This window comes from Saccopteryx leptura, chromosome 10 (genome assembly GCF_036850995.1).
Source record: "Saccopteryx leptura isolate mSacLep1 chromosome 10, mSacLep1_pri_phased_curated, whole genome shotgun sequence".
Taxonomy (NCBI): domain Eukaryota; kingdom Metazoa; phylum Chordata; class Mammalia; order Chiroptera; family Emballonuridae; genus Saccopteryx; species Saccopteryx leptura.
Window position 1 is genome coordinate 7,231,751 of NC_089512.1, and position 22,029 is coordinate 7,253,779.

General features: G+C 61.6%; 1 protein-coding gene across 1 annotated transcript in view; it reads left to right on the top strand.

The window, feature by feature from the left end:
- The first annotated feature begins 4,127 nt into the window (after nt 1-4,127).
- Nucleotides 4,128-22,029, top strand: part of COL7A1 (collagen type VII alpha 1 chain) — a 33,500-nt gene continuing 15,598 nt past the window's right edge. The window contains exons 1-64 of the mRNA XM_066350980.1: nt 4,128-4,212; nt 4,723-4,903; nt 5,541-5,700; nt 5,787-5,880; nt 5,972-6,133; nt 6,316-6,479; nt 6,557-6,686; nt 6,790-6,906; nt 7,012-7,158; nt 7,244-7,360; nt 7,434-7,583; nt 7,666-7,794; nt 8,406-8,549; nt 8,636-8,761; nt 8,864-9,007; nt 9,882-10,001; nt 10,157-10,300; nt 10,651-10,776; nt 10,860-11,006; nt 11,260-11,382; nt 11,552-11,698; nt 11,934-12,068; nt 12,153-12,299; nt 12,381-12,517; nt 12,782-12,908; nt 12,993-13,139; nt 13,226-13,398; nt 13,504-13,533; nt 13,618-13,644; nt 13,732-13,776; nt 13,854-13,916; nt 14,353-14,424; nt 14,520-14,555; nt 14,709-14,744; nt 14,920-14,991; nt 15,100-15,177; nt 15,412-15,438; nt 15,520-15,573; nt 15,696-15,758; nt 15,852-15,911; nt 16,026-16,061; nt 16,616-16,660; nt 16,738-16,773; nt 17,110-17,154; nt 17,238-17,273; nt 17,398-17,430; nt 17,779-17,811; nt 17,958-18,011; nt 18,085-18,144; nt 18,240-18,275; nt 18,374-18,454; nt 18,557-18,592; nt 18,786-18,830; nt 19,091-19,162; nt 19,397-19,441; nt 19,672-19,698; nt 19,931-19,960; nt 20,091-20,171; nt 20,244-20,279; nt 20,355-20,390; nt 20,465-20,545; nt 20,774-20,809; nt 21,174-21,236; nt 21,321-21,365. Coding sequence (XP_066207077.1) covers nt 4,128-4,212; nt 4,723-4,903; nt 5,541-5,700; nt 5,787-5,880; nt 5,972-6,133; nt 6,316-6,479; nt 6,557-6,686; nt 6,790-6,906; nt 7,012-7,158; nt 7,244-7,360; nt 7,434-7,583; nt 7,666-7,794; nt 8,406-8,549; nt 8,636-8,761; nt 8,864-9,007; nt 9,882-10,001; nt 10,157-10,300; nt 10,651-10,776; nt 10,860-11,006; nt 11,260-11,382; nt 11,552-11,698; nt 11,934-12,068; nt 12,153-12,299; nt 12,381-12,517; nt 12,782-12,908; nt 12,993-13,139; nt 13,226-13,398; nt 13,504-13,533; nt 13,618-13,644; nt 13,732-13,776; nt 13,854-13,916; nt 14,353-14,424; nt 14,520-14,555; nt 14,709-14,744; nt 14,920-14,991; nt 15,100-15,177; nt 15,412-15,438; nt 15,520-15,573; nt 15,696-15,758; nt 15,852-15,911; nt 16,026-16,061; nt 16,616-16,660; nt 16,738-16,773; nt 17,110-17,154; nt 17,238-17,273; nt 17,398-17,430; nt 17,779-17,811; nt 17,958-18,011; nt 18,085-18,144; nt 18,240-18,275; nt 18,374-18,454; nt 18,557-18,592; nt 18,786-18,830; nt 19,091-19,162; nt 19,397-19,441; nt 19,672-19,698; nt 19,931-19,960; nt 20,091-20,171; nt 20,244-20,279; nt 20,355-20,390; nt 20,465-20,545; nt 20,774-20,809; nt 21,174-21,236; nt 21,321-21,365 — 5,514 coding nt within the window. The remainder of the gene's footprint in view (nt 4,213-4,722; nt 4,904-5,540; nt 5,701-5,786; nt 5,881-5,971; nt 6,134-6,315; nt 6,480-6,556; nt 6,687-6,789; nt 6,907-7,011; nt 7,159-7,243; nt 7,361-7,433; nt 7,584-7,665; nt 7,795-8,405; nt 8,550-8,635; nt 8,762-8,863; nt 9,008-9,881; nt 10,002-10,156; nt 10,301-10,650; nt 10,777-10,859; nt 11,007-11,259; nt 11,383-11,551; nt 11,699-11,933; nt 12,069-12,152; nt 12,300-12,380; nt 12,518-12,781; nt 12,909-12,992; nt 13,140-13,225; nt 13,399-13,503; nt 13,534-13,617; nt 13,645-13,731; nt 13,777-13,853; nt 13,917-14,352; nt 14,425-14,519; nt 14,556-14,708; nt 14,745-14,919; nt 14,992-15,099; nt 15,178-15,411; nt 15,439-15,519; nt 15,574-15,695; nt 15,759-15,851; nt 15,912-16,025; nt 16,062-16,615; nt 16,661-16,737; nt 16,774-17,109; nt 17,155-17,237; nt 17,274-17,397; nt 17,431-17,778; nt 17,812-17,957; nt 18,012-18,084; nt 18,145-18,239; nt 18,276-18,373; nt 18,455-18,556; nt 18,593-18,785; nt 18,831-19,090; nt 19,163-19,396; nt 19,442-19,671; nt 19,699-19,930; nt 19,961-20,090; nt 20,172-20,243; nt 20,280-20,354; nt 20,391-20,464; nt 20,546-20,773; nt 20,810-21,173; nt 21,237-21,320; nt 21,366-22,029) is intronic.

A 22,029-nucleotide genomic window follows, 5' to 3' on the forward strand; every position in this document is an offset into this window, starting at 1 on the left:
CGTGGGGCCGGCAGCAGGGGCTTGAAGCCTTGATGTCTGCAGGGAGCTGAGGCCAGATGTTCCCACTTAGCCGTGTGGGGGTGCTCCTGGCCAGTCTGTACCCAGGGTGGGGCGTGCGAGCACACAGGAATTGCACACCCAGCCTTTGCCCCGATGGAGGGCCCAGCCTGGGGACTGAGGAGCTCCTGTGAGAGCCCCTTGCTGTGGGCCCTGTGCAGTCTCCCTCTGGCGGTCCCCGGTCCCCCAGATCGACCCAGACGGGGCCAAGGACTCCCTGAGGAAGCCACCTTCACGTGCTTACTCTGGATTCTGGGAGGAAGCTAGCCTGGGGCATTGTGTTCGCATCTGGTTTCTAACTGCTGCCTGGACAGGCAGGGCAAAACATCCTTTGCCTCAGTTTGCTTGCCGCTGACTCAGGCTCCAAGAATAGCCCTGAGCTCAGTGGGCCCTGAGCCCCCTCCCTCGACTAGGTCTCTTCCAGGCAAGTCCTGAGCTGCTGACCCGAGGATCCCCTCCCCATTTTCCCCTGGCAGCCAGGACCTGGGGGAGCTCTCAGCTGTGTCGTTCCCTATCCGCCTACGGGCCCTGGTCCAGGCATAGGGCCCCTTCCTGAACCCCGTCTCTTCTGCAGTCTGGCTCTCTGGGAGCCCAGGGAGAAATGGCAGTGAGGGGCCGATTGTCCCGGGAGGAAGGTGTGGCTGTCGGGGACTGTTCGGGGGTCCCAGCCTCAGCCTCACCGAAGCCAAGACAACCTTTGAATCACTCCTGCCCTCTGCCAGTGCTCTCCCCTCATCCCTGTTTTCACCCCAGTATTCTTTTTTTAAAAAAAAAAAATTATTTATTCATTTTTAGAGAGCGAGAGTAGAGAGGAAAAGGAGGAGGAGCAGGAAGCATCAACTCCCATATGTGCCTTGACCGGGCAAGCCCGGGGTTTTGAACCGGCCACCTCAGCATTTCAGGTTGATGCTTTATCCACTGCGCCACTGTGGGTCAGGCCACGCCAAGTTTTCAATTAAGAAATAACTGTCAAGTGCTCCTAGAACTCAGGGCTGGGGGCTCAGATCCTTCAACTTTGTGACCGCCCGGGAGAAGCTGTGGACAGTGGAGAGACCTGAGGAGCCCCTTGCCTGGGTGCTTGCACAGGGAGCACACCAGGCTGGGGCAGAGCAAGCACTAAGTGTGAGCTCCCGAGGGACGGGACTTGGTTTCTAAGCCCAGGCTGACCCTTGGTCTCCAGGCGTGCTGGACGCACGAGAGCCCAGGCTCCTGGGCCTTCATACCAAGCCGGGGAACTTGGTCTTGACTCTGGAGGTCTGTGGGGAGGTGTATTGGAAGTTCCTGGGGAAAGAGGGGACTCGGTCAGCCTGAGACTTAGCGTGGGGACTGAGGCTGGCTTTCTGAGGCCCCCTGGTGAACAGAGCAGAGGTCATGGCTGCAGGAAGAGCTGGAGCGGGCTGTGGGAGACACAAGCAAGACAGCACCCTTAGCAGGGCTGGGCTGCCCAAGAGAGGGTAGGTTAGAGGATTAGAACCTGCCCAGCTTGTGGCCATGGTTCTGGGAGAAATGTGGAGCGTCCAGGACAGTGGGAAGAGTATGGCTAGAATCCTGAAAAGAGGCCCTAGTTGGAAGTAGATATGGTGCCATCTGGCAGAGGTGGTGACTGAAGCCAGAGAAGAAAATGCCCAGGGGAGTGTGGGAGGGGGAACAGAACTCAGGGGCCCTGCTGTCCTGTCGGAGGGCGCTGGCCTTGGGCTGTGTCCTAGGCGGTGTGCCTGCCAAGAGGCTGGAGCCTGGGCCTCAGAGGACCACACCCCTGCTCTCGAGTCTCCCAGGAGCTCCAGACACATTCAACCCCAGCCTGGCTTCTACCTCCAACAGCCTCTCCCCGCACTCTCTGAGTGACAGTCCCTCCAGCAGGCAGCCTCCTTTCTTTTGGGGGCGCCTCATGGTTCTGATGAGGTTTGCCTGAGCACCCTCTCAGCTGGGCCTTGTCTCCCCTAAGGGCTGGCCCCACACTTGTGTCCATACTGTATGTGACAGTTCTTTCCTGCTCACCCATCCCTGCTGTGCAACAGAGGGACTGGGCCAGGGGCTGCCTCCATAGTGAGAACGTCTGGTTCTCTGCTGTTTTCACCTGTAGGACAGCTTCAAGGGCTGGAGGCTCCTGGCAGATGGCTAAAACCTTGACCTTGGAAAAAGGTTCTGGGCCTGACCTGTGGTGGCGCAGTGGGATAAAGCGTCAACCTGGGATACTGAGGTTGCCGGTTCGAAACCCTGGGCTTGCCTGGTCAAGGCACATATGGGAGTTGATGCTTCCTGCTCCTCCCCCTTCTCTCTCTCTCTCTCTCTCTCTCTCTCTCTCTCTGCCCTCTCTCTAAAAAATCAATAAATAAAATATTAAAAAAAAAAAAACAAAAAGGTTCTGGGCCCTGTGGGTCACAGCACTGCCTCCCAGGGTAATTAGGGGGAAAGGTTAGTGATGAAAGGTAGCCTCTGCCTGCTGGGTAATAGATCAACAGGCAGCATAGGTGGGTTTCAATCCCCCCACCCCCTCCACCCCCGCTCTGGCTCTGCCCAAAGCCTCGGGCCCTTAAGGAGTCCAGGGAAGACAAGTTTCACAGCAGTGCTGTCCCCATCTCTCCCCACTCAGCCTGTGGATCCCCGGGGAAGGTTGTGGGGCCAGGTATGTTGGAAGGGGCTCAGTGGCAGTGCTGAGTGTGGATGTACAATACTTTCTGGGCTTCCCAGAATTATCCAGGACTGACAGGAAAAAAACCGGGGCCTGCATTCTTGGGGGCACTTTCTGCCTTGATGTCACCCCCCTCCTCTAATGAACAAATAAGCACATACAAAGAGTCACCTCCTCAGGACAGTGATCTTGACCTGGGAGATTGGGGTTGTTGGGGGGCCTGTCCACAGTCACAGAAGCCAGTTAAAGGAGATGCACGGGAATGCGGGCTAGTTAAGGGGACAGGAGTGGGACAAGGGTAGTTGTGAAAGTGGAAGCTATGGGTGGACCATGAGGGCAGGGGGGACAGAAGCCCTGGGTGACCTCTGGGCTGGGTGGGATGCTGGGTGGAAGTGGGTCTTCAAGGAGAGTAGACTGAAGGAGGGGACGCTGTGGAGCCCGAATGAGGAGCTGTAGGTAGGGGGACCTGGCCTGAGGCAGGACAGAGGGGGTACAGGCAGGAGGAGGTGAATTCCTGGGAAATGAGCTGTCACTGTGGGTGGTCCCAAACCTCCGCACATGGGTAGCCCCTCCCTGAAGGCACAGCTGGATAGCATCTGTCTGGGACTGGTTCAGGGCATCGTGTGGGATGCTGGACACTGGGATGGACACGTATGCATAAGCATGACACAGATTCTCTCCTGGTTTCTCCCTCCGAAGGTGGGGGGTGAGCATTACTCGGGTGCAGCCTAGTGGTGCCTTGCTTTCCTTGGGGTGAGCTCAGAGTCCTTATTTGTTGGGGGCTGCTCTGCTTGTCAAGGGGTTTGGGGTGCGGCACAGGAGACCCTACAGACAGGGACGTCTGAATCACAGGAGTGGCCGGCGGGACATATGGCCTGAGGGCTTGTCTGGGCACCCCATAGGGTGGGGGCGTGAGTCATTTCCAGCTGCAGCCTACCCCCACCGCCATCCTGCTGCCTCTTCGGTCCCCAGGAACCTATGGGAATTCTAGCCTCCAGCGGTCACTTCACTAGACACCCTGTGATCTACAGCAGCCAAGACCTCTGACTCCGGATGGGGTTGGAGGGGGCTCCCTCAGCATCTGTCTGTAGAGAATCTTCTGGGGATTCCCAGAAGCCATAGGAGGTCGGGGGTGGGGGGGGTTACACTTAAGTGGAGACAGATTATCTGTCTAGGGGAGGGGTGCTGGGGGCGGCGACCTCTGGGACGGTGGGTGGAGGCGGGCCCCTGGGTCCCCGCCCGCCGCTCCGCCCCCCGGGATTAGGGACTTTTCTCAGCGGCGGCTGCGGGACTGCGGCGGCGGCTGGCGTCGGGAGCCAGCGGACCCGCAGGCAAGGCCGGGATTGGAGGTCAGGGAGGGCTGGGATTGGACCCGCCAAGGCCGCGGGCACAGAGGGACAGAGGCGGGTGTCCTGGCTGACCGTTTCCCCCTCCCAGGATGAGGCTGCGACTCCTGGTGGCCGCGCTCTGTGCGGGGATCCTGGCAGGGGCGCCCCGAGTGCGGGCTCAGCACAGGGAGAGAGGTGGGCACTGCAAGGAAGGACCCCACCCAGTGCACTGTACCCTGTCATCTGCCCGGCGCTCGGCCTTCATCCTGACTCGGCCCCCACCCCCACGACCCGGCGCGCGGGCCTTCTAATTCCTGGACTCCCCAAACCCTCAGCGATCCGCAGCCCGCGCTGCGTCTCCCAAACCGCTCCCTAGCCTGTTCAAACCCAAACTCGGGCTCTCCACATGCGCGCTGGGTGTCCTACCCTATGTCACGCCACGCTGACCTCCCGAGGCCAACCTGAGTCCCACACGCGAGCCCCGCGCAGGCAGCTCTCCGTCCCCACCAATCCTCCACGGAGGGAGTCCACTCCGGGCGCCCCCACGGCTCCTCCAAGGCCCCGGGGCCGAACCGCCCTGGGCCAGCTCTCAGGGCAGATGAGGGCTTTCTCCCCCTGTCCCTAGCCCCTAGCTTCAAGGGATCACAAAGCAGGGTGAGGGGGTGGGCTCCAAGAAGAGGTCGTGATTGCGCCTCCCCGCCCCAGTGACCTGCACGCGCCTCTATGCCGCCGACATCGTGTTCCTGCTGGACGGCTCCTCGTCCATTGGCCGCAGCAACTTTCGCGAAGTGCGGGGTTTCCTGGAGGGGCTGGTGCTGCCCTTCTCGGGAGCAACCAGCGCACAGGGTGTGCGCTTCGCTGCCGTGCAGTACAGCGACGACCCTCGGTGAGTGGCTGCCTCGAGCGGGGGACCCAGAGATCCCACCAGGACCCCTCCCCGAGACAGGAGCAAAGATCCCCAAAACCCTTAGGCCAGGCTTTGGGGAGCCCAGAGCCTCCCAGCCGGGATCTCCTCTGGAGACAGAGCTGGGATCTCCTAGGTGGAGCCCTGGCACCTGAGCCGTCTCCAGACTAGTGCCCTGCCAAAGACAGGGGCTGTGTATCCTGACCTGAATACGGAGAGCCCAGGGGCTGCAGACGTCCCATACCTACTGGACTCCCCATGTTCTAACCCCCTAGTGCCTTCAGCCTCTCCACTCACCAGAGGGCCTTCCTGTCTGGCCAGCATCCACCTCTCTTCAGCTGGGCCCTTCCACCTCCACTTATTTAATTAAACCAGACATCCTGTCCCCTGAGGCTGGGAGCCCCAAGGGTTGCACGCCTGCCCTAGCCAAGCCACAGGCGGGACACAGGGGCACCTGAAGGGTTTGTTAGCTTAGGGGCTTCGGACATGGTTGGCAGGAATCAGAGGACCAAGAGGATCCCCAGGGGGATCTGATACAACCTTCACCCCGAGGCCTCCTAGAGGCCGGGGCCAGGAAAGAGCCTGGCCCCTAGCCTGGTGCCATCCCCAACCCCCACAGGACAGAGTTTGACCTGGATGCGCTTGGCTCAGGGGGCGATGTGATTCGTGCCGTCCGTGAGCTCAACTACAAGGGGGGCAACACACGCACGGGGGCTGCGGTTCTCCACGTGGCAGACCATGTCTTCCTGCCCCAGCTGGCCCGACCCGGTGTCCCCAAGGTGATCTCTCTCCCTACCCTGCATCCCAGGGTGACCCCAGTTTAAGTGTCTGAGGCAGCCCTGACTTGACCCCTGCACCTGCCCAGGTCTGCATCCTCATCACAGACGGGAAGTCCCAGGACCTGGTGGACACAGCTGCCCAGAAGCTGAAGGGGCAGGGGGTCAAACTGTTTGCTGTGGGTGAGTACCCGGCTGGGGTGGCAGGTCAGCTGGGGCAGGGAGCAGTCAGAGTGCAGGTGGGCAGCTGAGCCCTGACTGGTCGTCACCTCAGGGATCAAGAACGCTGACCCCGAGGAGCTGAAGCGAGTTGCCTCACAGCCCACCAGCGATTTCTTCTTCTTCGTCAATGACTTCAGCATCTTGAGGACCCTGCTGCCCCTCGTGTCCCGGAGAGTATGCACGACCGCTGGTGGCGTGCCTGTGACCCTGCCCCGTGAGTCCCTGCTCACCTTTTGTGCCCTGACCTGGACCTCCGACCCCAATCCCATCCCGTGTGCTCCTAGCACCAAGCTGGGGGTGCTGTCCTCTGGTCCCGCCCTGGGGGTGCTGACCCTACACCCTGTGCTCCTGACCCCTGATCCTGCGGATGATCCTGCCTGATTTCCCCTTTCCCAGCTGATGACTCGACCTCTGGTCCACGAGACCTGGTGCTTTCTGAGCCAAGCAGTCAATCCTTGAGAGTACAGTGGACAGCGGCCAGCGGCCCTGTGACTGGCTACAAAGTCCAGTACACCCCCCTGACAGGGCTGGGGCAACCACTGCCGAGTGAGCGGCGGGAGGTAAAGATGTCAGGAGCGGTGGGTGGAGGGCTGGGGACTTGGCTGGGCCAAATGAGGTGACCTCTGTCCCTGGGCAGGTGAGCGTGCCAGCTGGGGAGACCAGCGTACGGCTGCAGGGTCTCCGGCCGCTGACCGAGTACCAAGTGACTGTGGTTGCTCTCTACGCCAACAGCATCGGGGAGGCTGTGAGCGGGACAGCCCGGACTGGTGAGCAGTTCGGCCAACCTCTGACCCCACTCACCTCACAACCCGCCCCAGTAGCCCCTTCCCACTCCTGACTCCACTCCTCCCTGGTGCAACCTTCTCCTAGCCGCCCTGGAGGGGCCAGAGCTGACCATCCAGAACACCACAGCACACAGCCTCCTGGTGGCCTGGCAGAGTGTGCCCGGTGCCACTGGCTACCGTGTGACATGGCGGGTCCTCCCTGGTGAGTCCTCAGAGGTGTGGTTTGAAGGGAAATCCCCATATCTCAGACAGGATTGAGAGCCCTGAGTCTGCAAGACCCACAGACCCCTCTGTGTGCCCCTCACAGGTGGGGCCCCGCAGCAGCAGGAGCTGGGCCCTGGGCACGGGTCAGTGTTGCTTCATAGCCTGGAGCCTGGCACGGACTATGAGGTGACTGTGAGCGCCCTGCTTGGCCGTAGTGAGGGACCTGCCACCTCCGTGACTACCCGTACTGGTGAGAAGGCCGGGTGCTTTCTTCAGGCTGGGTGGGCAGGCGGGCAGGGCATGACGCCCACTGAGGCCTTCTGTGCCCTGGGCAGACACTTCCGTTGAGCAGACACTGCGCGCGGTCATCCTGGGCCCCACCTCCATCCTCCTTTCCTGGAACGTGGTGCCTGAGGCTCGTGGCTACCGGCTGGAGTGGCGGCGTGAGAGCGGTCAGTGGAGGGGCAAAGGGAGGCAGGCAGGGTTGGGGCTTGGCTTCAGCCGGCCTGACCCCGTCATCCACAGGCTTGGAGGTGCCGCAGAAGGTGGTGTTGCCCTCTGGCGTGACCCGCTACCAGTTGGATGGGCTGCAGCCAGGCACTGAGTACCGCTTCACGCTCTACACTCTGCTGGAGGGCCGCGAGGTGGCCACACCTGCAACTGTGGTCCCCACTGGTGAGGTCTCAGTGGGCCTGGCCAGGTGACAGGGGAAAATGTAGGGTCTCTGGGCTGCCTCTCATGCTATGTTCTCCAGCAGGACCAGAGCAGCCTGTGGGCCCGGTGACAGGCCTACAGGCGACCGAGCTGCCAGGGCAGCGGGTGCGAGTGTCCTGGAGCCCCGTTCCTGGTGCCACTGAGTACCGCATCACTGTACGCGGCACCCAGGGTGAGGTGGACACAGCCAGCAACCCCACACACACTAAAGTTCCAGTCCTCGGGGTCTGATTGCACCCTCTCTCTGTCTCCTTCCACTCCTGGGTCTCCACAGCCTCCTCCTGTCTTCTTGTCCCTCCACCTCCAAAAATAGCAGAGTCCAGACCTGTCACGAGGTCTGCTGCCCTCTACTCTGTTCCACCCAGAGCCGTTTCTGCTTCCTACCCTGTCCATGGCTTTCACCCTTCTTCACAAACTACGAGCTCCATCCCTGCCCTTCTATTACCCCAGCTGTGACCATTGGCCACACTGACCTCTCATCCCATGTCCCCAACCAATACTGACCCATTACCCCACATCACTATCAATGGCCTGTCAACTCACATCACAGTCCACTGACCCCTTTCATCCTGTGTCCTTATTTGTCACTGGCCCTTGTGATCCCATGTCACTGTCCATCACTGACTCCTTGTTTCCCATGTCCTCATCTCTCACCCTCTTCATCCTATGGCCCGTCCGTCACTGACCCTTTCCATCCTGTCTGTCTGTCCATGCCTGACCACCATCAGCCCACATCCCTGTATCTCACAGACCCCTGCCTGCTTGTCCTGCCTCCTCCTTTAGGGGTCGAGCGGACCTTGGTGCTTCCCGGGAGTCAGACAGCCTTTGACTTGGATGACGTCCGGGCTGGGCTGAGCTACACTGTGCGGGTGTCTGCTCGAGTGGGCACCCGAGAGGGTGGTGCCAGCATCCTCACTGTCCGCCGGGGTGAGCACTGCCGGAGGTTGTAGGGGTCAGCTGCCTGACTCGCTGGGTCCTAGTCTTGACCCCCGACCTCTATGTCTAATCCCCAGAGCCAGAAACCTCACTTGCCATCCCAGGGCTGCGGGTTGTGGCATCCGATGCAACTCGAGTGAGGGTAGCCTGGGGACCTGTTCCTGGAGCCAGTGGATTTCGGGTTAGATGGAAGACGGACAGTGGTCAGTGTGTGATGTGTGGGAGGGTCGCTGAGGGGAACGACCAGGGTATGGGAGACCAAGGGGGCAGGCAGGAGCCATGCCAACACTTCCCTCACACCCTAGGTCCAGAGTCCAGCCAGACACTCCCCCCAGAATCCACTGCCGCAGATCTCACGGGGTTGCGGCCTGGAACCTCCTACCAGGTGGCTGTGTCTGCACTGCGCGGGAGAGAGGAGGGCACGCCTGTGGTCATCGTGGCTCGAACTGGTCAGACCCCCAGGGCGCCCCTGTCGGGCCCTTCCTTCTCCTTAGATCCCCAGTCTCCCCCATCTGACTTCCACTGCCTCCTCCTCCCAGTCCCTGCTGCCCCCAGTCTCCTGGCCTCCTCCTGAGCTCCTGCCCCCTCAGGCTCCTGGCCTCCTCCTGAGCTCCTGCCCCCTCAGTCTCCTGGCCTCCTCCTCCCAGTCCCTGCTGCCCCCAGTCTCCTGGCCTCCTCCTGAGTTCCTGCCCCCTCAGTCTCCTGGCCTCCTCCTGAGTTCCTGCCCCCTCAGTCTCCTGGCCTCCTCCTGAGTTCCTGCCCCCTCAGTCTCCTGGCCTCCTCCTCCCAGTCCCTGCTGCCCCCAGTCTCCTGGCCTCCTCCTGAGCTCCTGCCCCCTCAGTCTCCTGGCCTCCTCCTGAGCTCCTGCCCCCTCAGTCTCCTGGCCTCCTCCTGAGCTCCTGCCCCCTCAGTCTCCTGGCCTCCTCCTCCCAGTCCCTGCTGCCCCCAGTCTCCGGGCCTCCTCCTGAGCTCCTGCCCCCTCAGGCTCCTCTGCCTCTCACCGAGGAACACTGTCTTTGCCTTGAATCAACACCCCTTCATCTCACAGGCTCCTGCTGCCTTTGCTGCTGGACCCTCCTCTCCTCTTAGACTTATACTTTCTCCTTTGTCAGACCCTTGCTGCCTCCTAATCCCTCCATAGCAACCCTGTTACCTTCTCGTCTGACCCTCTTGTCTCTCGTATTCCTGTCACCTGCCACCTCAGAATCGCACTGTCCCCTTTGTCAGCATCCCCACTTCTCCCCCCACCTGATTCATTTACTTACCTCCCTCGTTTGACCTCCCACTATCTCCCCCATCTGACTCCCCGCCGTCTCTCCCCAGACCCACTGGGCCCGGTGAGGAGAGTCCATGTGACTCAAGCCAGCAGCTCATCTGTCACCATTGCCTGGAATAGAGTTCCTGGTGCCACCGGATACAGGGTCTCCTGGCACTCAGGCCATGGTGGGGACCAGGGGTGTGGAGGGGACCAGAGGTTTTGGAGGGTTGCGGGGGGTGGGCCTGGGTGGGATAGAGGCTGAGGTTTTCTCAGGGGTCCAGGCAGGGCATGGGGGTCCAGATTCTGCTAGCCCTGGAGCCGCCTTCATCCTCACTCCCAGGCCCAGAGAAATCCCTGCTGGTTTCTGGGGAATCCACGGTGGCTAAGCTGGATGGCCTGGAGCCCGATACCGAGTACACGGTGCGTGTGTGGGCCCATGTGGCTGGCGCAGATGGGACCCCCGCTTCTGTGGTTGTGAGGACCGGTGAGTGGACCCTGACCAGCTGCCAACCACATCTCATTGGCCACCCCACCCTGCTATGTATTCCTGACTTCTCCAGCTGCCCACTCCATCACTGCTCGGTGGGCTTCTCTGCTCGCACTGACCCACCCCTCATTGACTATGTGTCCAGCCACAGCGACCTCCTGGCTGCTCCACACTGCCCACTCTAAGGGACTGACCTGTTTTCTCTCACAGGTTTCCTATACTGACTTGTCCATACTAACCTCACTCTGACCTTCAGACCTCCTTGCATTGACCACCCCTGCACTGTGACCCTGTCCTCTGCCAGCCATTCAGTGGCCTCTGACCCCTTACCCTGCCTCTGCCTCCAGACCCTGAGCCGGTGGGCAGTGTGTCAAAGCTGCAGATCCTCAATGCTTCCAGTGAAGTTCTGCGGATCACCTGGGTGGGAGTCCCTGGAGCCACAGCCTACAGACTGGTCTGGGGCCGGAGCGAGGGTATGGTTCCCTGACCCTGCCCTTGTCCCCTGCGGATGCAATCACCCCCACCCCTGACCGCCGACGTGTGCTCGCCTGGACAGGTGGCCCCACGAGACAACAGATACTCCCAGGAAACACGGACTCCGCAGAAATACGGGGCCTGGAAGGCGGAGTCAGTTACTCCGTGCGAGTAACTGCACTCGTTGGGGACCGTGAGGGCGCACCTGTCTCCGTTGTCGTCACCACACGTAGGCGGAGCTCGTCTTAGGGAAAGCCTTGGATTGGTGGCCTGGGCGGCTGGGGGCGGGGTTTGTGCTCGGGATTGAAATGGGGACCGGGGTTGGGGAGAGAGCCTGTGGGCGTGGTCTGAGCGGGGAGGCGGGGTGAAGCCTGGGACAGGCGGAGGGGCCGACTTGGGGCGGTGCGTGTTCCCGGGGCGGTGGGATTAGCGCCCAGACCAGCGGGGGCAGAGCCCCCCTGATTCCCTCGCTTTCTCTCAAGCGCCTGAGGAAGCCCCAGCCCTGGAAACCCTTCGCGTAGTGCAGCGAGGGGAGCACTCGCTGTGGCTGCGCTGGCAGCCGGTGCCCGGAGCACAAGGCTTCCGTCTGCGTTGGCGACCCGAGGGTGAGAAGTGCCCCCGGAGGGCGTTAGGGACCACTATGGGTGGGGCTGTGGTCAGCCAGGCGAGGTCATTGTCAGGAAGTAGGTGAGGGTCACTGAGGGAAGGTCCATTAGTGCTGAGCTATAACATCCTCCCACGTGCCTCCCGCCCCCACCCTCATGCCTGCCCCAGGTGGCCAGGAACAGTCCCGGGTCCTGGGGCCTGAGCTCAGCAGCTATGAACTGGACGGGCTGGAGCCAGGGACTCCATACCGCGTGTGGCTGAGTGTCTTGTGGCCTTCTGGAGAAGGACCCCCCACGGAAGTGACTGCGTACACGGGTGAGCCCAGAGGGCCCATCCTTCTCTGGTGTGCTCCTCCCCCCACTGATGACCCACCCTGATTTTCTGCACCCCATAACCTTGAGTGACTTCTCCAGTAGCCCCTCCTACCACTCCTGACCCTGGGGCGACCCCAGTATGACTTTCTCTGACACTTACTTCACTAAAGGGAACCTCTCCCAAGTGGGTTCTCAGGATAGAGACCCTGATCCCTGGTCTTTGATTCCTCCTTCAGAGTCACCTCGTGTCCCAAGCACTGAGCTGCGTGTGGCAGACACCTCAGTTGATTCAGTGACTCTGGTCTGGAACCCAGTGTCTGGAGTATCCAGCTACATCCTATCCTGGAGGCCACTCGGAGGCCCTGGCCAAGGTAGGGGAGGCCAGGGCAGGGGGGGGCGCTGGCAGGGGGGCGCCACAGAGGGCCTCCTGTTTAACTGAGTGCTGTCCTCTGCAGAAAAGCCTGCTGCCTCACAGACACTTCCAGGGATCTCGAGCTCCCAACGGGTGACAGGGCTAGAGCCTGGCATCTCTTACGTCTTCTCCCTGACCCCCATCCGGGAGGGTGTACGGGGTCCTGAGTCCTCTGTCACGCACAGTCCAGGTATGGTGGGCACCATGGGAGGCGCCTAAGGGAGTCACTAGATGCGCCAACCACTTTAATAACTGGGCCCACTTCTTGTAGTATGTCCCCGTGGCCTGATGGACCTGGTGTTCCTGCTGCACACCACTCGGGACAATGCTCATCGCTCAGAGGCTGTGAAGCGAGCCCTGGGCCGTCTGGTGTCGGCACTTGGGCCTCTTGGGCCACAGGCGGTCCAGGTTTGCCTCCAGACGCAGCCAGACCCCTACCTGTCCCGGCCGTCCCCCACCCTGGGCTCCACACCAGCTGCCATTTCCCCACCCCATTATCAGCTGAGGCTTCTCCCAGCCTTTCCCCAGGGTCCAGATCTCCTCACCAGCCGCTTGGCACCTATCCCACCATCCCTGCTGACCCCTAACAGTCCTGGTTAAGTTCCTCCCCAGGCTCTGTATTTCCCACCCCTGCTTTGTCATCCCAGGCATTGTGTCTCCCCCCCACTCCAGGTTGGCCTCCTGACCTACAGTCACCGGCCGTCCCCACTGTTCCCACTGAACAGCTCCTACGACCTCGGTATCATCCTGCAGAAGATCCGCAACATCCCCTACATGGACCCAAGTGGGAACAATCTGGGTAGTGACTGCAGTAGACACGGACTCTTGGGGCTTCTCCTTTGGGAGCTTGGTACCCCTGGGTTCTGACATTTCTTTCTCCCAGGCACCGCCGTGGTCAAAGCTCATAAATACCTGCTGGCACCAGATGCTCCTGGACGCCGTCGGCAAGTGCCAGGGGTGATGGTACTGCTGGTGGATGAGCCCTTGAGAAGTGACATCTTCAACCCTATCCGCGAGGCCCAGGCTGCTGGTGAGGCGCAGGGCTGGTGTGGATGAGGCCTGGCATAGGGCTGGCCCTGACCAGGTTGTCATGTAGGTTGCTGGACCTCCCCTTAGGGCTCCAAGTGATGATCTTGGGTCTGGCGGGAGCTGACCCAGAACAGCTGCGTCGCTTGGTGCCGGGCGTGGACCCTGTCCAGACCTTTGTCGCTGTGGATGATGGTCCAAGCTTGGATCGGGCAGTCAGTAGTCTGGCAACAGCCCTGTGTCAGGCAGCTTTGGCCACTCAGGTTTGTAAGGGGCCTGGGGGTGGGGGTGGGACTGGGTCACGGAAAGAAGGGGTCTGGGGACTCTGGGTAAAACAGCATAGCTTCAAGGAGACCCTGTGTCCACAGCTACAGCCTTGCTCGGTGCACTGTCCACCGGTAAGTGTCCAGGGCTGAGAGGGCGGCTGAGGGCCACGCCTGTGATTAGCCACTCTGACCCCTGTCTGATATGTCTTTCCCCAGGGCCAGAAGGGGGAACCCGGAGAGGCGGTGAGTAGCCCTGAGGGGGGTAGAGAAGGGTTGGGAATCTGGGGCAGGGGAGGTTAGTAGCACGGACTCACTGACCACCTTTTCTAGGGCCTGAAAGGACAAGACGGGCCCCCCGGCCCCCCTGGCCTCCCGGTGAGTGGCTCCCCACATCTGTCCTCGGCGCCCGACTGCACACACCTCCTTACCTGCTCTCTCCTTTCTCCTCTCAGGGCAGGACTGGTGCTCCCGGCCCCCAGGGTCCCCCTGGGAGTTCCATTGCCAAGGGGGACAGGGTGAGTGGAGACCATTGAGGTCCCCCTGAGACACTCCTCGACGTTTCCTCCGGGTTTTAGAAGAGAAAAAGGGAAGGGCAGAGTTCGAACCACAGGGTGTCTGTCCCTAGAAGCCTGACTAGACTTATCAAGCCCACCAGAGACGCAGGGGAGGGGTGTGAGGTAGATGGGCCAGAGGGGTTTCGACATCCCTGGAGAGCCCGGGGGAAGTTCTGAGTCCCAGGGACAGGAAGGCCCTCTGCCCCTCGCGGCCCTTGTGCCTGAGGGAGGTTCGTCCAGCTCGGAGGGGCGGCTTCTCTACCCGCTGCTCCCCGTCCCCGACACTCGGGGGGCCTGCAGGGTGAGGAGTCCAGATGAGGACTAGTGGGGCTCCTTCAGAAAGCCGGGGGGCACTGAGGGAGGGCCCCTTCCTGCCCTGACCTCGGTGCCTCCTTAGGGCTTCCCTGGAGCAAATGGGGCTCCAGGCAGCCCTGGCCGCCCTGGGATTCCCGGAACGCCTGGCCCGGAGGTGAGTGAGCCTTGCCCTTGTAGGTCACATGGTGGGACACTGCGCTTGAGCAGGAGGGGTGGTCTGACTGTCCTGACTGTGACCTCCATTTATAGGGCTCCCCTGGAGGGCCTGGACCTCGTGGAGAACCAGTAGGTTTGCTGTCCCTTGTCAGCTCTCCCAGGATTTTCCCAGAGTTCTTTCTGTGGAGTGGGCACCTGGGAGGGGGGCGGTGTTGGCTTGTGGGGGCCCACCCCGAAACTCGCCTGAGACTAAGCATCATCCTTTGTTCTTTTCATCCTCAGGGAGAGCGAGGACCTCGAGGCCCAAAGGGGGAACCGGTAGGTGCGAGGAGAAGGGCGGGAGCCAGCGTGTCCCAGGGAGGAGCCGGGCTGCCCAGGCCAGACACTGCGGGGCCCAAGGCCTCATAAGGAATGGCTGGGGCACCTCTAGGGACTGCTCCCATCTCAAGGCTCCCATACCCTGAATCCTGCTTGCTGCTTTCTGTTGCTGCAGGGAGAGCCTGGACATGTCACTGATGGGGAGGGCCCGGGCCTTCCTGGGAGGAAAGGGGACCCTGGACCTCCGGTAAGTTCTAGGGCACACAGGGGCAAGTGATGTGTGGTGAGGAACCACGGGAGGCCGGGCAGGAGCAGGTCTGTGGGGTGGTTCTTCATACTCAGTCTCATCCATCAGGGCCCTCCTGGATCCCGTGGCCCATTGGGGGACCCAGGACCCCGTGGTCCCCCAGGACTTCCTGGAATAGCTGTGAAGGTGACAGCATGACCCTCATATGGTCTCATGGCCTCCATGTGATCCAGTGGCCTGGTGACTCCATTTGAACCCTACTGGTTGTTGTGAGCCCATGTGAACCCTTGATTCCTCCATGGCTCCTCAGTTCCCCCATGGCCTTCATAATCCAATCGGACCCCGTGACCCTCATTCCTCCTGGTTTCTTGGGGAGTGCAGGTGTGGGCCAGGCTCATGAGGTCGTGATCTGTCTTCTAGGGTGACAAAGGCGATCGTGGGGAGCGGGTAAGTGAGGGACAAGGTCTGCAAGGGTGGCTCGGAGTCCGATTCCCTTTGATCATCCCCTGACCTGTGGTTCTCTCCCAGGGCCCCCCTGGACCAGGTGATGGCAGCACTGCTCTGGGGGAGCCCGGGCTGCCGGTAAGGCCCTGGGGCCATGCTCAGTGATGTGGACAGAGGGCTGGGGGCTCCGCTGTGGGGGCAGTGGGTGGGTACTGGGTCTCAGAGTTTGGGGTGCACTTTTTTTACTCACTTCCTCCTAGGGTCTTCCTGGGAGCCCTGGACTCCAAGGCCCAGCTGGCCCCTCTGGGGAGAAAGGAGAAAAGGTAGTCTAGCTGACCTCTTGGTGTCGCAGTTCTGGGACAGGGGGCTCTGGGTGCTGGCGGGCAGGGTCTTGTACCCATCTGCTTCTCTTTCAGGGTGACTGTGAGGTTGGAGCCCCAGGTCTCCCAGGACGACCCGGGACCCCGGGCGAGCGGGTGAGTGTCGGGCCGGGGGTTCTGAGTATGGTGGGCCTAGCTCCAGCCCCGACCCTCAGCCATGAGCCTTTTGTTCCATCTCTGCCCAAACCTAAATCTCTGAACCCCTTCCAGGGCCTACGGGGACCTGCTGGGGATGTTGGCCCCAAAGTAAGTGCCTTTTTTTTTTTTAAATTTTTCTGAAGCTGGAAACGGGGAGAGACAGACAGACTCCCGCATGCGCCCGACCGGGATCCACCCGGCACGCCCACCAGGGGTGACGCTCTGCCCACCAGGGGGCGATGCTCTGCCCCTCCGGGGTGTTGCTCTGCCGCGACCAGAGCCACTCTAGCGCCTGGGACAGAGGCCAAGGAGCCATCCCCAGCGCCCGGGCTATCTTTGCTCCAATGGAGCCTTGGCTGTGGGAGGGGAAGAGAGAGACAGAGAGGAAGGAGGGGGTGGGGGTTGGAGAAGCAAATGGGCGCTTCTCCTATGTGCCCTGGCCGGGAATCAAACCCGGGTCCCCCGCACGCCAGGCCAACGCTCTACCGCTGAGCCAACCGGCCAGGGCAGTAAGTGCCGTTTTAAGAGAGATCTGGTGTGAGGGTTGACACACTGGGACCCCTGTGGCATTCGGGAGGTGGGAGGTCAGGAGAGAAGGGTCCTTCGGGAGTCCGAAACACGTTGCCGGAAGTTCGACAGTCACCCTGTCTCTGTCCCCACAGGGTGACCGGGGACCGCCGGGGGCTGTGGGTGAGACTGGTGAGAAGGTAAGTGTGGCCTGGGGACCCTCCGAGCCCTGAGGGTCTGGGGCCAGTCTCGGCTCTGACCCATTCTGTTCCATCAGGGCCAGCGTGGACCCCCTGGGCCTGTGGGACCCCAGGTGAGCCCACTAGCCCCAGTGCTAGTGCCAGCTGACCTAGGCTCTAGGCCCCCTACTGGTTCTGACTTTTTCATCCTTGACCCCCACCCCCTGCCCTTTGACCCCTCCTCGCATGCTCCTAATCAGTCCTGATGAGGGTTCTAACCCTTAACCCCAGGGACCTGCCTTTAGCTTTCTGACCCTGCTGAACTGACCTTGACTTCCACTGACCTGAAGTTTGACTCCTGAGTTTGACCCCTGCAGACTTATATCCTGATCTTGTCTGACCTCTCTACACCCCTACCCCCAACCTCTCGCCTTTTTTTTGCCATAATTACCCTGCCCCCTCGTCTCCAGGGGCCGCCGGGAGTCACTGGGCATCCTGGAGCGGAGGGTCCTGAAGTGAGTTTGTGACTGTGGTGGGACCAATAGTGGGGCTTTCAAGTGTCCTTCCTCTCCCGGGCTGACGCTTTCTCCACACGCAGGGGCCGCCAGGACCCACGGGCCGCCGAGGAGAGAAGGTGGGTTATGGGCTGGGGCCAGTGTCCCCCCCCTGCCCCCACAGCAAGGGTTGTGGCGAGTGAGACCCTGGGACTGTGGGTGCCTAGGTGGGTCTCCATCTCTGCATCTGTCCTTTCTCCACAGGGGGAGCCAGGCCGCCCTGGGGACGCTGCTGTGGTGAGTGAGGGGATGGTGGGCGCAGAGCAGTGCAGCCCCGTGGGCAGTAGTGACCGACCTGTACGCCAGTGTCTGTATAATCTTGAGACTTGGGGCCGGCTCAGAGCTCTGTGACTCTCGTGCTATGAGATGCCGCCCAACTCTCAGCCGTGATCCTGTAACTCCATGGCCGCCATACAGGTCGTGAACTCTGTGAGCCCTGCCCTGCTCCCCGCAGGGACTCTGTGGCCTCTGGGGGGAAACTGGGCTCTGTAACTTCCAGTTCTGTGTAACCCCGTCCTCAGTGAAGCCCACCACACTCTGACCCCTGGGCTAGGACAAGCTGTGTTTGTCCTGTTTGTTTTTCAGGGACCTGCTGGTGCTGGAGTCAAAGGAGAGAAGGTATTCTGGGGACCGAGGGGAGGCTGTTCCAGGGTCGAGGTCAAGGTCATAGGGCCTGCCTAGAGGCCGTGAGGGTCATGGCATGGTCGCTGCCTAGAGGGGTCAGGGAGCCTGGGGCCGGCGCTGATGGTCTTCTTCACCCCCAGGGAGACATGGGGCCCACTGGGCCCAGAGGAGCCACGGGAGTCAAAGGGGAGCCGGTGAGTGAAGGGGACGTGTTGGGGGAGAGCACATGCAGGTTTTGCCGCCTACCTCTGACCCTTCCGCCCGCAGGGCCCACCTGGCTTGGCTCTTCCTGGAGATCCTGGCCCCAAGGGAGACCCTGGAACCCGGGTGAATAAATGTGGGGATAGGGAGAGTGATAGAAGGAGATGAACTGGTACCTGGGAGCCCCAACTGAGTCCTGTCCCCCTCCCCACCCCCTGCAGGGCCCCATCGGCCTCACTGGCAGAGCTGGACCCCCGGTGAGTGCCTGTGACCTTGGGTCATGTCAAGGTTTCTGGGGTCACCTTTTCTCAAGGGCTGCCTGCTCTATGCAGCCGCATTCTCGCCTCCTCCGCAGGGTGACTCAGGGCCTCCGGGAGAGAAGGGAGACCCCGGGCGGCCTGGCCCCGCAGGACCTGCCGGCCCCCGAGGGCGAGACGTAAGAGGCCTGGGTGGAGGGAGCCCTCGGCGGCCGGCGGGGAGGAGGGTGTTGCTGGCCTCAGCTGGGGTTGGGACCTAGGCTGACCCGGATGTCTCACAGGGTGAAGTTGGAGAGAAAGGTGACGAGGGCCCCCCGGTGAGACTCCCTCCCCCTGCGGTTTCTGATCCTTACCCTCGAGCTGTGATCCCCGGGCGGGGAGCTCCACCCGGTCACCCAGTCCAGCCTCTTGCCCCCTGTCCAGCCAGTGCCCAGCCCCTCTCTGTCCGCACTCCCTGAGGTGGTCGCAGCCTAACTCACCTGCTTCTTGTGGCTTTCTCTCCATCACCAGGGTGACCCAGGCCTGCCTGGGAAGAGCGGAGAGCGTGGCCTTCGGGTGAGGCCCAGCAGGGGGTGGGGGGGTGGGGGGTGATCGGGGAGCCTGCAGAGGTGGGCGTGAGGGCAGCAGGGACCTCTGAGGGGTGAAGGGCGATAGAAGGGTTCAGAGGGGGTAGGGGACCCTGCAGGGTGGCGTGCCATGACGGGAAACTCTGGCATAGTTTTGGGGGTTATGGGGAACCTGGGATAGGATGGGGGCGTCAGAGGGAACCCGCACAATGTTGAGAGGGTCTGGCTCAGACAAGTTGTGCTCCACAGGGTCTTCCTGGAGCTCGGGGGCCCGTGGGTGAGAAGGGAGACCAGGGAGACCCCGGAGAGGATGGACGAAACGTGAGTCCTAACCTGTGCCCCCGGCCTCTAGCCTCACTTCTACCTCCAGCCATCCGGTTCCGGCCCCTGATCCCGCCATCCCAAACCCTGAAGTGCTATACCCTCACCACCATTTCCTGTGACCCCTTCAACCCCCAAAGGCCGCCAGGATTCGCATGAGTCCTTTGGGTGCTTCCAAAGCTCCCCGAAACTGCTGCCTAAACTCAGTGTCCCTGACCTTCTAACTCTCTGCAGGGCAGCCCTGGACCGTCTGGACCCAAGGGGGACCGTGGGGAGCCGGTGAGTTATGCCAGTGCTCTGGGCTGGGGGGTGGAGACTCCAATGCTTGGCCTGGTCAGCGCCCACATAAGGGGCTAGAGGTCAAGGTGGGGAGCCTGACAGGCACCTGCAGGCCTGACCTGTCTTTTGGAGATTGGCTTTGGGGTGCTCTAGGGAATCTGGGAAGGTGAACCTCAGCCATGCCCCGGGACCTCAGGGCTCCTGTTGATGACAATTATTTCTTTTCCCAGGGTCCCCCAGGACCCCCTGGACGGCTGGTAAGGGTTAAGCTGGGTCTGGTCCTCCATGGTGGCCCTCTCTGACCCCTGTGGGCTCCATACTGTGTCCTCTCATCCCTTCCACTGACTCCCGCTCTCCCTGCCCCCCGACATCTCTCCGTGGCCCCCTGATATCTTCACTGACCCCACAGGCCTTCACGGCTCCATCGGCCCCCCCACCAACCCACGTTCCCTGGTTGAACCAACCTTCTCACTGTCATTCGTCCCACAGGTGGACACAGGATTTGCAGCCAGAGAGAAGGTATCAGCGCCTGTGGGCGGAGTGAGGTCCTGGACACAGGGAGGCAGCCCAAGGCCCCCATGACAGACTCTGCCTCGGGCCTGGTTGTCGCCGGAATGCTGTTCCCTCAACAAGCTTGTCTCTGCCACAGGGAGAGCCTGGGGACCGTGGACAGGAGGGTCCTCGGGGACCCAAGGGGGACCCCGGCCCCCCGGGAGCCGCTGGGGAGAGGGTGAGTGTGGCTGGCCCTGTGGGGTGTGGGCCTGGGAAAGCGGGCCCTGATTGCTTCCTTCTTTATCCTCAGGGCAGTGACGGCCTGCGGGGGTCCCCAGGCCCCCAGGTGAGTAAGGCTCTTGGCCCCGTCAGCCCACGTCTCCAGGCTGCCCTCACCCCTCACTGACCCTGTTTCCTCCAGGGGGACCCAGGTGTCCGAGGCCCACCGGGAGAAAAGGTGAGAGGAAGTAGAGGTTTCTGACTGTGGGCCATCAGGTCCTTGGAGGCCCCTTACCTCGTGCTCATCCCCAGGGTGACCGGGGCCCGCCGGGCTTGGATGGCCGCAACGGGCTGGACGGGAAGCCAGGAGCCCTGGGCCCACCTGGGCTGCATGTGAGTCATGGTGGTCACGGCCAGGTCATACCCTTTCCCTCGCCCCTTCAAACGACCCTGGCCTCACTGGGTCTTCTTGGTCTTGATGAGCTCTGGGGCCGGACGGGTGGGTGGGGGATGTTGCTACCTTGCAGGCCTTGGGTTCCTAAGAACTAGTGGCGCTGTCAGCAGGCAGTGCCCCTGACCCCATGACCACTGTGAACTCCCTGACTTTGGGTCTCTCCTCAGGGTGCTACAGGCAAAGCTGGGGAACCGGGGAGAGACGTAAGTAAGGGGAGATGTTAGGAGGTGGGCGGCTCAGGGGGTCAGCACAGATACAGCCCGGTGATCAGTCACGGCGTCAGCAGAGGTCAGGGGACTGGTCCAGCCCTGTCCTCAGGAGGCGTTCCAGGCGCTGGCGGGCAGGTTCTGGCAGAGTCCCGCGTCCTGACCTCTGCCCTGGGTGCTCTTCCCTCGGGAGTGCCAGACCCCTAACACTTGGGGTCTCTGCCTCAAGGGGGTCTTAAAGGCACCTCCCAATTCTGGGGGCCTCTACACTGGAGGAGCATCTTCGTGGGGTCCTCCCAGTCAGGGGTGGGCCCAGGGACTACCTCAGTGGCCCCCTCAATCTTAGTAAAGACTTTTTCAGGGGCTTCCAGGCCTTCGAGGAGAACAGGGACCTCCTGGCCCTTCTGGCCCCCCTGGACCACCTGTGAGTCTTGGCTTTCTCGGCTTCCTTTGCCCCCTTACCACTCTCACCCCCTCCTGACTTCTGACCAATGATCCGTTCCCACAGGGAAAACCGGGAGATGACGGCAAGCCAGGCCTGAACGGGAAAAGTGTGAGTGTCCAGGGCAGTCACGGCGACACCGCCGAGAAACGCCAGCACAGGGACATCGCCCCACTGTGCAGACACAGAGGGGCACGCCCGCACACATGCTGAGACCTGCCAGCCCAGCCACCCAGTGCTGACGCACAGAGATGTCCTGGACACTTGTCCGTGTGCACACACAGGCAGCCCACAGGCAGTTAGTTAAGTGGAGGTGCAGGCGTGCTTGGATGGGCCGACACATGCTAGAGTAACCCACAGCCACTGCACGGGCAAGAGCCACAGCCACATGAGAGGTGCAGGCACAGGGGTGAGGCCACGTGCAGGGACCGTCGGAGACATGCTAACACACAACCACCTCTCCCCGTACTCAGAAATGTACTAAGACTCGGCCCCAGGGCCGCGTGTGGACCCGTGGTGAGATATAGTGAGACACACGTCCAAGGCTCCGACAGGTGACACATTCTGGGACATACTGGCCCATGTGTTTTTATCCACAATCACTCACATACCTATGGCCACACATACTGACATACACACAAGATCTGCAGACAAGTCACACAGACAGTTCTCAAGGCACCAGGGACATGCAGACATGTATGTGTTCATCCCGTGCGTACCTGCATAAATGCCCGCCCATATGCTGACACAGATCAGGTGAGTCCTTCCCAGTGTC